The sequence below is a fragment of the Vigna angularis genome, chromosome 6 (assembly GCF_016808095.1).
Source record: "Vigna angularis cultivar LongXiaoDou No.4 chromosome 6, ASM1680809v1, whole genome shotgun sequence".
NCBI classification, from domain to species: domain Eukaryota; kingdom Viridiplantae; phylum Streptophyta; class Magnoliopsida; order Fabales; family Fabaceae; genus Vigna; species Vigna angularis.
Genome location: NC_068975.1, coordinates 36,695,033 through 36,708,533, shown reverse-complemented (window position 1 = coordinate 36,708,533; position 13,501 = coordinate 36,695,033). Strand labels below are relative to the sequence as shown.

The 13,501-nt window shown below is 32.7% G+C and overlaps 1 protein-coding gene across 2 annotated transcripts; it reads left to right on the top strand.

The window, feature by feature from the left end:
- The first annotated feature begins 1,994 nt into the window (after positions 1 to 1,994).
- Positions 1,995 to 12,946, top strand: LOC108341024 (probable DNA helicase MCM9). Of its 2 annotated transcripts, XM_017578628.2 has the most exons (20): positions 1,995 to 2,223; positions 2,307 to 2,409; positions 2,499 to 2,589; positions 2,694 to 2,832; positions 3,469 to 3,535; positions 3,893 to 4,067; positions 5,791 to 5,890; positions 7,641 to 7,738; positions 8,011 to 8,076; positions 9,004 to 9,096; positions 9,236 to 9,352; positions 9,828 to 9,900; positions 10,473 to 10,539; positions 10,668 to 10,749; positions 10,924 to 11,045; positions 11,122 to 11,189; positions 11,614 to 11,723; positions 11,813 to 11,860; positions 11,941 to 12,093; positions 12,571 to 12,946. In XM_017578628.2, exons 1-20 carry the CDS (start codon positions 2,006 to 2,008, stop codon positions 12,627 to 12,629), a joined length of 2,049 nt encoding a protein of 682 aa, XP_017434117.1. In that variant the 5' UTR covers positions 1,995 to 2,005; the 3' UTR covers positions 12,630 to 12,946. The 2 variants fall into 2 exon arrangements, 1 of the variants encoding a protein (XP_017434117.1); XR_008249852.1 differs by lacking the exon at positions 12,571 to 12,946 and having other exon boundaries at positions 11,604 to 11,723; positions 11,941 to 12,031.
- The last annotated feature ends 555 nt before the right edge of the window (positions 12,947 to 13,501 follow it).

Sequence of the window (13,501 nt, the reverse complement as noted above, 5' to 3'; positions counted from 1 at the left end):
CACTTGATTTTGCTACGTTGTTATACAGATTGTTTCCGAATCGTATAACAAGTGATTCTGCGAAACACATACTGATGATGTTGGTGGTTCCGTATAAAAAGATGCATACTGATAATGTCTCTTTGATACCTTAAATGTGCAGTGTTCCTTCGTAGGAATCGATGGTTAACAGCTTTTACTTCGCTAGCTAAGGTTGTTAGTATTTTAAAATATATTTAAATATCATTTTAGTGTCTCTAAATATTATAACCTTTGATGGTTAAAGTTATAATTTAATCTTTGTATTACACGAGATAAAAGGAAATAGTCTTTTGTAATTTTATCAAATTTGGATTTTCTGTTATTTTTTCTGAACTGTTATTTTTTTTTGTCTTCAAGATACATTGAGGGACACTGATTTTGATGTTTTAAAATATATTAAAATTTTTTTTCAAATATTAACGTCAATGTGTTTTAAAGCCACAACAAAGATATTATCTTTTGATCACGATAAGTGATGACATAGAAGCCATGAGAAAAAAATGACATTTTTGTAAACAATTTTGAAAATGATGAAAGTTATTGTCATTTTACATTAACATATATATGATCTTCCTATTAGTCACTAAATTTCACGTCTCTTAACACTGTAAGTAACAGGTAAATAATATAACAAAAATATAATAGTCATGTCAAGTTAGTAGAAAAATCAAATTACACAATTCAAAGATTCGACAAATAAAAAAATTAATAAAAGGTCAATTAAAAATATTTAAATTTGTAAGAGACTCGACTTATTTAAAAATAAATAAAAAATATTATTGAAATACTATATTAAAGATAATAAAATTAGTACTTCTAGCACAGTTGTAATTCTTGACCGTGAAAATCTATCATCTCGATGAAAATTGAATCAATAGATATAAAGATGAAAAAAAATAATTGTGTTTTTGGGACGACCATTTATCACAGTATTATTTTTCTTGATCATTATTTTTTTTTAGAATATTCAAAACTTATAATTCTTATGCCAAAGTTAAGTTCCATATTTCTAATTTTCTGCCTCTTATTTTATGATTTTTTTTTTCATATTTGACATTCATTTCATCCTAGTATCAGAATTTATTATATCATTAAGCATATTTTTTTGGTATTTTTAATTTTTTTATATTTATATCGCACACATATGTTTCTGTTTTGTGTCAACATTCATATCTTTATATTCCTAATTAGTCTTATGTGATAAAACTTATTCTAAGTAGGTTGAAGTTCTAATCACCACTACATATTTTTAAGTCTAAGATGTATGACTTATTTTAAATCAGGTCAACATCTTTGAACAGCAATTCTTATATTAAGGTAAGTTGAAATCCTGTTTATCACTACTCAACTCCAAGTCTAAATGATAAGACATATTTTAAGATAAATTAAAATCCCACCTATTTATACATAACTCCAAAATCTTTAAGGAACAAAATTTATTTTAAGATAACTTAAATCTTAATTATTACTATACAACCCAAAGTTTTATAATCAATAAACTTTCTTAAATAGGTCAAAATATTACTTATCACTACACAACTTCAAGTCTCACACAATAAGATTTTTCCTATATACAAGTAAAAATCATATCTATATCACTATACACAAAGTAAAAAGTTATAAGAAGTAAAATAATCAATTATCACAAAAATATAATAAATTATCACAGAAAAAAAGTGGTTAAAAAAATCAATTTTTTTTCTTTACCAAACAACCTTAGTTTCAGTAACTTTATATTCTCTTTGCACTCCCGTCAACGTGTTTCTCTATCATTTTTAATTTATGAAACGAAACGGCAATAGTTAGATATAAAATTACAAGCAAAAAATATATTCGATGAATAAAAATAATAGAACACTGGAGTAATAAAATAACAATATAAGAATAAAAGTTTACTTGATTTTTTTGTAATACTCAAAGGAATTAATGATATATGAAAATACTTGGATAAATTTTAGACATTCCGAGTTTGGTATGTCACAAAATGAAAATGGTAAACCTTGAAACTTGGCGCGCTCGTTGTTTTCCCTCCCAAAGGAGTGAGAGTTTGCAGAGCAGAGAAGCATGGTTAACGGAAAATAACATCGCTGATCCAGATGACTTCCAGTCAATGGTCTCCTTTCTCGAACGCCACCATTCCGACCAGTTCCACTCCATTGTTTCTTCTCCCGATTCCGACCTTCACTTCCCTCTTTTCGTCGAGTATTACGATTATTGTTATGGAATTTATACCTTTTCATTTGTTTTCTTACTGCAAGATTAACAGTCCTCTTTTTCTTATTCAGTTTTGCTGAACTGTTTGAAGAGGTATATCGCGTTGCTTGTCTCCTCTTGTTCCAACCCAATACCTATTTGCGAGTATTCGACGCAGCTGCCCTTTCGGCCCAGGTACGTAGTTCTCTCTTTTGTTTGTTTATTTTGATTTGGAAGAGAAAGGTGGAATCTTGACGTCTTTTTTATGTCGGGGGTCGTGTTAGAAAACCGTATTGGCGGATTGTAAGAAAGGGGTGGAGAAAAAGTCCATTCATGTTCGTATTAACACCTGTGGCTCAGTCCTTGAATTCCCTGGTCTGCTTTTGCTCTCTAGTTGTTTGTTTCAATACCCCTTATGAATCCTGAGTCCAAATGTTGATTGATTCGTGTGTGAGTTTTATTTTGTTTGACGTAATCAGAAACTTTTCCAAGCATTGGACGTGTTCGCGTGCAGCACCATGGAATTCTTCTCACTCTCAAAGGGATAGTGATTAGGTCTGGAGCAATGAAGATGCATGAAGGGGAGAGGACGTACATGTGTCACAAATGCAAAAACAGGTGTCTCCTACTTCATTTTTTTGTCCTTCTTCATAATTTGTCTGGCTAGTATATCATGATAATTCCTCTTTGTCAGAATGTTTGAAATATCATCTGTACTATTAATATTAACAATTGCGATGTTCTAATATAGGCTTTACTGCAATATTTTTTCTTAACAATTTATGCTACACACTCAATTCCTCTTAAAAATCATTCAATCAGTTATTCAACTATGTCATATATAGCTAGCTTAATGAGTATATGGTGTGTACGCTAGAATGAGGAAAAAGCTGGATGTTTTGAACAACTAAACATTAGCTCTAATACCAGTAACTAAATTAGCTGCACACTTATTATTGTTTCCCTACAGGCTGTAACTAATTTCTCATGCTATGTGTGTGCACATTTGAATGAATTCACCTGTGTACATTCACGGATTGACTATGGTTGACCTAGTGGGGGAGGGGGGGGGGGGGGGGGGGGGGGGGGGGGAGGGTTTGGTTGGGTAGCTTGCATGATGTTAGGCTCAAACCTCATTGTCGCCATTGTGCGCCAAAAAATTTATGCACATTCACAACTTGGTAAAGATATCTGTTTTATTCCCATACACCTCTCAATATCTTCCCCACACCAGTTAACTAAGTATCTATGCAGCTTCCCAGTACATCCTTTGGTGGAAGCTCGAAACTCCATATCATTACCTTCCATTTGCCCATTTCAGGTATGTTCTGCATCTGTGTTCTACATTTTCCTTACAATACTTGGATATTTGTTCCCATTTCATAACCCAAAAATTAATACATAATAAGATATGGTATCATATATTAAAGTATAAGATAAGCAAAGTGCCAGATTAGAATTTGCTTGTGTCATGTGAATTTTCTTGCAACAAGTTGAGGACTATGTCAACTTTCTCAAATCTAGAAATTTTCTGAAAGCTTAAATTTGATTTTTGAACTCCTATCCTTTCAATTTATGTGTTTGTTTTTCTGTAAATCTGATATTAGTATACTTTGAAATTGGCAGACTATCTTTTTCCCTTTGTTTATATTTGTTATTTTTGTGTTTATAACATCAGAATTCCAAGCCCTGTTCCGGCACGAAATTTCAGTATGTAGAGAACACTATAGTATGCCATGATTATCAGGAGATAAAAATTCAAGAAAGTACACAGGTGCTAGGTGTTGGGGCAATTCCTCGTTCAATTCTTGTCATCTTAAAGGATGACCTCGTTGATGTTGTTAAAGCTGGAGGTATTCACTTCAAATTTTGATAACTATTGTATCCCATACACATTGATATTTAACATATGACTTGATCTAGGGGTTATTACCGCTGGAAATTGTGAGCAGGTTTCAGTTAATGTGTGGTAGCTCTATTTCTCATTCACTAGTATTTGATCTAAGAAATGTAGTCCTTGAATTATGGTTTTTCCTTTCCGAAAATTATGAATGATGCATCTTTGGATTTCTTTATACAAATCTATTATAATTTCTATTTTGTCATATTGGCCTTACTTGAGATAAGTTGTTAATATGTGAGAAAGTCTTATTTGTGTTGTAAATGGCTTCCACGTCTTTTTAGCTTGTCTTGACCTGACATGAATTACTTTTTATGCTTACCGATTCTTAATGACTGTAAGAATTAGTGTGCATTCGAAATTGGATTTAGATTTTGTATGTTGAGTGGTCCCTCTATATAATCCTCATCGATAATGATGCATTTCTGTCTTCTTTTGTCAATGGAAATATTAATTTTGTGCCTACTTATATCTGGTAACTATCAGAAAATGAAAAGCGGGAATTTCTATTAAAATTAGATTATGTGCGTTGTACCATGTAGGTATGCATAGAATACTTTCTTATTCCTTGTAATTTGGATTGGTCTTCCCACATATTTTTAGGGGCATACGACTAATACAACAGATTTGTAGCCTAAATCCTTAGGTTAGCAATTATTTATTCATGCGCTTATATACTTGTGCATATTTCTGTAAATAAACAGAAAATAATATAGAGTTTCAGTTCTCTCTTTAAGTAATTGGAAGAGCATATCCTTTTTTAATGATGTTGATGGAAGAAATAAAATGCCTTTGTTAGTCCTTACCCTGCACTATAGTGTATAACATCCAAAACGAATTAAATTAAGAAATACTCATAGTAACCTTTCATGTAGAAAAAATTAATTGTCTCTATTGAACAATATCATACTGTAACCATGAAAAGATTGTTAGGCAATTTGCAGGCTGCAATCTGAATTAAGGGTTTTCGGAATTATCTCAAGCATGCAGCATCATACTCCTTTGTCTTGGCTTGGGGTTTAAACGAGCTGAGCTCTTTAAGCTTGAATTTGGCTTGTGAAAAGATTAGTGGCTCAAGATTGACTCATTTATTCAATTGAACTTAATTAAAAGCTCGAGTTTGGCTTGTTAAAAAATATTAAACATGAGTTTGACTTCTTTAGCACTTTTATAACTTAATTAATTTTGTTTTTATGAAACTTTTGTTAAATTATCTGTCAACTTTATCAATATAGCATCCAATTCGTTTTATGACTAATCTACTAAAAAAGAAATATACATAAACTTTTTTTCCCCGAAAAATTACTCATTAAAAAAGAAGCTACTTTTTGCACAAATGTAATTCAATATTAGCTAGTAGAACCTGGACTTTGAAACAAGTGCACTAACATCTCAATAAAACGAAAACTACAATTGATGTTAAACTTTTAAAGCTTGGACTCAGCTCATATAATAAAGCGTAATTGAAAATTTGGGTTTGTTTATTTAACATAGCAAATGAGCTTGAACGAGTAATTAACAGGTCTGGTCCGAATAACAAATAGTTTGGTTCATTTACACCTCTAGTACCGACCATTATAGCATTTATATTGCCAAGGGAATGATGGGGCGTATGATGAATTCATAAATGCAATATTTGATGTTTGATTATGGTGAATTTGATTCTTTGCTTGCAGATGATGTGATCGTCTCTGGTGTCTTAACAGCAAAATGGGCTCCAGAGTTGAAGGATGTGCGTTGTGACCTTGATCCTGTATTAATTGCCAACAATGTAAGGTGCAAAAGAAGTTCTCACCATGTTTACCTTAAAATTAGTAAAATATTAAAGCATTCCTCGTGTTTGACATTGGTCATAAAAGTTTATCAGATGAAAAATATGTTTATTTAAGCACATCGAAACTTTTCCTGTTTCCCTATTCTGACAACGTTCTTCCAAATATTCTCTTTTCAACTTATTGAATTGTCAGTTCTTTAACTATGCAATGCCTAGATATGAATCTTACGTTTAAGTAGGTGTTATTCTTTCCAGCATTCAATTTACATCTTATGATGATTTGAACTACTTTCCATTACTATCACTCCCCAAATCCGAGGATGTTAATACAAAACTCTTCATGCACCTCCAGCTAATATATTAAGCTTTCGGGCCCAATGAGTTCCTGGCATGGTATTGAACTTGAAGTCCCCTCAATCACATGGTATTAGGTTTCTTTAGTCAAGAAACCAATCTTTCACTCCTCACAGTACCCACTCACACACAGAAGAAAGAATATGAATGTATATTGCTTCTGTAATTAAAGAATGAAGTGCTTACAATCTTTCCCCAAGGGAGCACTCTCCCTTTCACAGGAACAACCTCTTGTCAATACACTGAATATCAAAAAGCTCTCCCCACACAAGACCTCCCTGTCTATCTTATAAAGGCCCCCCAACCAACTAACAACTAATTCCTAAATTGTTTCCCTCTGCACCCATTATATCCTATCACCTTATATCCTATCACATGGTCTATAAATCAGTCATCGTTCACCTCATTTTTCATATTAAATTACATCTTAGACTGAGCGAAAGTGGATTTGAAGTACCTCCTAAAGTGCTGTGTTGAAGTAAGCCGGGCCAGTCTTTCATCATTGTCAAATTGATCATTAAAGCACTGATGCTCTTGGCTCCATTTGGCCACTTTTCACTAGAATGAGTTCTTAACAGGAGAAAGCAAGTTTCATTGAGAACTTCTGCTCAATGTTCTTATTTCCTAATTCTAAATCCAATTTAATTGGCGACAAATCTGAAATGCCTTACAACATAAATTTAATGTGAAATGCCAGGTATCAATGGAGCTAATAAAGATTCTTTAAAATAATTTATGTGTGTATGTATAAATACAAATTTTGTAGCACAAATAGTCAGAGTAGGGTGAGCGCTTGCTCAAAGGTAAAGTGTCACTTTGGTGATCGGTTGGTCATGGGTTCAAATCCAGAAGCTTCCTCTTTTCACACGCAAAGGTAAGGCTGCACCCAATTATCCTCTCCATACCTTCACATAGAGCCATCTAGCCCTAGGATATGCTAGTTTATCCAGTCTTTATATTATATAAGCAGTCTTAGAGGTAATAGCACTCTTGCCTTTTGAATATGTTCCAACCTGCATTTTTCTTCCTGACTATGGCATAGCTAAATAGGAATGGCTGTATATCATCATTTTTACTCATTTATTTTGGAAAATCTGTTCCTTTGTCATCTTGTATAACTCTACAAGATTTGTTTGCAATACGGTATTTTAAAATATTTCTGTGCATTGATATCATTTTTACGGTTCTCTTATAGTTTTAGTATTTTTCATGAAAGAAAACATTATGATTCTTCTGTCACACGATATATGTTTTAATATACTTAAACAAAGCACAGATTAAGTGCTTTCAGGAATTGAACTTACGCTTTAAATTGTAGACATCTACTAGGATCCAATGGAAGGAAAGAGAGAATCTGATCAAGTTTATTTTGAATTTTTATTTTCTGTTTGTTGTCAGGAGAGTCAATGAACTGAAGTCAGAAATTGATGTTTCTGACGATGTTGTTATGAAATTCAAGCAGTTTTGGGCTCACTTCAAAGATTCACCTCTAAAAGGTGGTATTTTGATACAAACTTCATGTATTGCTTGTATCAGTTAAATTCATATTTTTTGAACTTTTTGTTTTCTACTAATAACTGTGATTTTATATTGTCTATAAGAAATTGGACTACACAGTGCAGCATTATTCATCACTACCTTTTATTTTTTAATCGACCAGACTCTTCACATGCAAATTTGGTTAATGCTTGTACATATTTTATGGTATGCTATAATATATGCATATTGTGTGAGATGAAAACTATAAAGCCTTTTCAAACTGATCCAGGGAGGAATGCTATTCTGCGAGGAATTTGCCCGCAAGTATTTGGCCTTTTCACTGTCAAGTTGGCTGGTAAACGCATTCACCCTAGGTTGAGTCTTATGACTATTTACACATTCATCTTAAAATTTGTTGCATTTTAATATAGGTTCTGTGCTTGCAACTTAGAAGCTTTCGTCCTGGACTTACCTTTTCTTTTGAGAGTTTTATTTGAAATGTTTTCTAGTTGTATTAAGGAATATAGGATTCTATATATGATGAGTTTCCTTGTCACAGTTACTTGAAATAAATACCTTGGTTCATATTGGAACGTTTGAAGTTTATGTAAATTTTAAATTAAAACTAGATTGAACCCTGAAATGAATAGTTCAAATAGAACCAAACTTTCAATTGATCTTGGAAATGGAAAGCCTAAAGATTAAGTAGTGGTCTCTTTGAATTCCATTCGAAAGAGGAACCTTATATAGGTTGTATAAGGAAGAACAGAACTTCAAAAAGAGTTTGAGGATATTTTAAATATAAAGGGGCTACAGAATCGCAATGTGGTGGAGGCATTCAATATATTTTGAATTCAAATTCATGTCTTGACATGCAATAAGATAAAATTTATAGCTCTTAGCTTTGTTAGTATGGATAAGAACGAGAGGATTTGTTCTTCTCAAACTGAGAATTATTTTTTCCTTTGATAAATTATCTGTCTCTTTTAACTGAAATTCTTCTTTTTCGTGAATTACTGTCATATCTCTTTGCAAACTTCTACTTGAGATTGAAACTTTAAAATAATTCTAGAGGACTTAAAAGATCCCTCTTACTCTCGTTCTATATATAAAAAGTTATGATACCAAAGTACATGAAAGATTGAGTCTGTCCCTAGACCCCTAGCTGCAGACCTAGGTACTACTACTATAGATACTAGACACACTATCCTTAAGTAGGCTTAATGATGTTACATAAGGTAATTATTCTAACACTTCTCATGTCTTTTGCTTCTGAAATCAGTTGCATTAACTCTCATTGGAGGTGTGCAACATGTCGATGCTTCTGGAACTAGGATACGAGGGGAGTCCCACTTACTCTTGGTTGGTGATCCCGGTAAGCATTTAATTGCTGTTACTATTTGTGGAACTGTGGATTTTTCTGTCAGTTCTTATCATCAAATTTAGATAAAGAAAAAAAAATGTTCTTATCATCCTAACTTTCCCTCACATACCACACTCTGTTTTGGTTACAGGCACCGGAAAATCTCAGTTTCTGAAATTTGCTGCAAAATTGAGTAACCGCTCTGTTATTACCACTGGATTGGGAAGCACAAGTGCTGGACTGACTGTTACTGCAGTGAAGGATGGAGGTATGTTTTTTAAGCTGAAATTTTAACGGCAACAGATTCTTTTAGTCTCGTTCATACTTTGTTGTACCTGTTTGTTTCTACTTTTGAATTTGCCACTAGCTGTTAAAGCTATTTTAAAACTACGTTCTAGTTACCCTTGAAGTCCTAGATTCTGTTTATTATTGTTGTTGAACCTCAACATGAAAGAATTGTTAGGTTGTCTTGGTTTTTTAATAATTGATTTTTGTTGTTGATACATGTGAGTAAAGGACTTTTTGTTTATGCAAATGTCTTTTTATTCAATATTATAACTTTCTTCTCATCGTGTATTGTATTCAACAATAATGATGATTGTTGTAGTCACAATCTAGCATTTCAATGGTACTTTAATTCAATTATACATAATCATTTAATTGAATAAACAATTGGCATGCATGGATCTACACAACTCGTGGATGGTTATACTAATTGCAAGCCTGCATTGTGGAATCTTTAGGGGAATGGATGTTGGAAGCTGGAGCTCTTGTTTTGGCAGATGGAGGATTGTGTTGCATAGATGAATTTGATAGGTAAGCTCTTGTGTAATTGCTTTGGTTCTGAAATTTCTTCTGGAGATTCAGTCCTTTACCAAATGTTGTATATGGTCAATTATTATCTCTATTTTGGCGCTGAAAATTGAAATAAAGAGCTGGATATTCATATCTGTAGGTTTAAATTGGATATTTAATTAGGCAACTTGTGTGGGTAAAAATTATAAAACATTTTCTTTTGGTTTTTGAATTCTGTATTCATAATTTGATGTTTGTGTCTATTGCTATGCACAAAGATGCCTTCATTTCAGAAGTTCCTTTGCCTATCCAAGTTTTGTTTCTCATTTTTCCATGACGCAACAAAACTTGAAGTCTGTAATAAGATATCATACTTTGTTTTGATGGGGACAAAGCTTTGACTTTTAATTGCACTAAGCTACTATATTTCTTCTATTTGAAACTTGGAAGACCTGAACTAGGTCTACATTTAATTGATTATATTTTTCCAATACATGAAACTTTAAAGTTCTAATTTAACGGGAATTCTGCAGAGTGTGTATTTTCATTTAGCACCCTGGGATTGAGTATGTAACTAAACAATATTTTGGCAGCATGAGGGAGCATGATAGAGCAACAATACATGAAGCCATGGAGCAGCAGACAATAAGTGTTGCCAAGGTAGAATGTTTGAGTACATTACGTAAAATTTTAATGAAATTCAGCTCTCTACAACACAAGTAAACTGGCTGCTAGCAGATCTGTGGTAAAAGAATGTGGCTACTGATTTACTCTCTTGCTCTATTCAGGCTGGTCTTGTAACAACACTCAGCACTAGAACAACTGTATTTGGTGCCACAAATCCCAAGGGACAGTATGATCCTGATCAACGTATCACTTAAGTTAACATATATTGGTTTAATACTCTTTAAGATTGATGTTAAACTACAGTCCTTATTACTCTTGATGTGCAATCAAGAGTTCTTTCCTCTTGCTTCTAGCTTATGTCTAAAGAAGTTTGCTATTGCTTCAGTTTCAATACTTGTCTGACTTAACCCAAGGTAGCTCTGTCTGTCAATACAACACTCTCTGGCCCTTTATTAAGCAGGTTCGATATTGTCCTTGTTCTATTGGATACAAAAAATCCTGATTGGGATGCAGTGGTTTCATCTCATATTCTTTCTGAGGTAATCTTTGTCCCTGTACAATGCATAGAGGTTCCCATGACTAAGATTATAATACTTGTATGAAAACTACATCCAGGCAGAATCGGATAGCACCACTAATGACGAAGATCTCGTAAATAGCTGGCCACTTGCTACACTCAAGAGGTAGGTATGAGGCTAATGGCCATGAATAACATTGTCTTGTTTCAGTGTTATACTCTCATCTCTTGATTACATTTAAGCTGTCAGCAAATTAGGAATCTGAAATTTAAGTTTAATTATCTGCTTGTAACTTGATCTTGGGACCCATTGCCCATGATTTAATTATGTTGTCATTTTGAAATTGCTCAGTGTTAGGCATATTAGCCAATTGCACGCTATAATAGAGTATTGGAGTGGCCTTGGTCTATAATGGATGCAGTGATCCTAGTCCTGTGTAAAATTTAATCTACATTGAGTTCCTTTTGCCCTGTTGGAATATGCTTTAAAATGGGATAGATCTTGTTTATTTGCAAATTTCGTAAAATTTAATATCGATGCCTTTGTAAGAAACTCTTGGTTACTTACAATAGTGAAAAGGACCTTGCAGGTACATACAATATGTGAAAGAACATTTCAGACCAGTCCTAACGAGAGAGGCTGAAATAGTTATATCCAGCTATTATCAACTTCAAAGGAAATCTGCAACTCATAATGCAGGTTTGACCTAGAAACCGATTGTTATGTAAAGTGAGTATAATACCTGAAAGATTTATGTCACTTTCCTTGATTACAAATTTGCAATGTAGCTAGAACAACTGTCCGCATGTTGGAAAGTTTGATACGCCTAGCACAAGGTATATAACTAGTACTGGATAAAACTCCTCTGGTGAACGTATTCCGCTTATTCTGTGCTTTGACTCTTTAAATGTCACAGCCCATGCAAGACTGATGTTCAGAAATGAGGTGACTCGACTAGATGCCATAACAGCTATTTTATGCATAGAATCATCCATGACTACCTCAGCTATCGTGGATTGCATTGGGAATGCTTTGCATTCCAATTTTGCTGACAACCCTGATCAGGAATGTATCCTTGCTGTCATTCTTTGCATAAATTAGCCTTACATGCATTTAATGTCACTATGACAACCAAGCCTTCTCTAATTAAATGGGGTTAGTCACGTGGATCAATTGAGATCATTGGGTGGGTGGGTGAGCTCAGTTGCAAAAAACCAAAATTACAGTAAAGCCACACGTGATAATTTTGATACGTATACTTTTTATTCTCGAGCCTAATAAAGTGATAGGATAAGTAGTGTTCTTTAGTTTACATTGAAATTTTCTTAGAACTTTTTACATGGTAATATAGTTTTCCGAAGTCATAAAGATCAATCTGCAGAAGAGATCAATGGGTATTAGAGATTGTGGGTGTTAGATCAAATGAATGCATTTAAATGGCCTGAAATTTTGTGCATGGCTAAGTTATATTCTTGTGTTGCGTTATGTCCTCTCTTCACAGCTTTTTGACTTTGTTTCAACAAGATCCTTACTACCGGTAAAACAGATGCGAAGCAAGAAATATTGATCCGACAAAAATTGAATAGTGTGGAGAGTGAAAGCTAAGAAAGGAAAAAGAAATGGAAGAGTCGTGTAGTATAAGTGGTTCCTTATGGTGGCCTATGCTATTTTTGTTACAGTGGAATTGATTTCATTAGCCTTTTTTGAACACTTTTGAGATGTATACTTGACACTATGTTTACACAAGCTATCGAATTATCTTCTTTCCTTCCTGATGTATATAGTTGTGAATAAGTTGACAGTGTTACAAAGATTCCAGAAGTTTCTCACAACTTATCAAGTGTCAACTTGTGGCAAAATCAATTGCTTATAATTTTGTATCGCTTGAAAAAGAATAGCACAAATGCATGTGTTTGATTTCATGTTGGATTATTCAAGATGACGTTGAAATATCAATTATTTAATACTATCTGAAGTAAAAATGTATAACATGTTTGATTCTAAATTGAGAAACTGTTTATAATTTCATAACTGATGAAGTTAAAACACCATAAGATAATTTGTGTTAGATTAAAAGTTATATTAAATTATATTATTAACTTATTTTATAATAAATACATCTAGATACAAAATACATATTGTGTGGGTCATTCACCTTCAGAATAAATTCTTTGGCTATCAACAAATCTTGTGAGCAGACACAACTGTTTATTAATTAAATAAACATGCGAAGTAACACTATATATATATATATATATATATATATATATATATATATATATATATATATATATATATATATATATGATGCAGTAAATTATAAGTTTAGAATTGTTAAAAATTTTGAAACACAATTTTTAAAATACTTCTAAAATGTGTGATCAATTTTTTAATGTGTATTTAATTATATTTTAAAAAATGTAAAGATTCTAAAAAATTATTTCTATGGTTATATTATAATAGAGAGGTGTATGGAC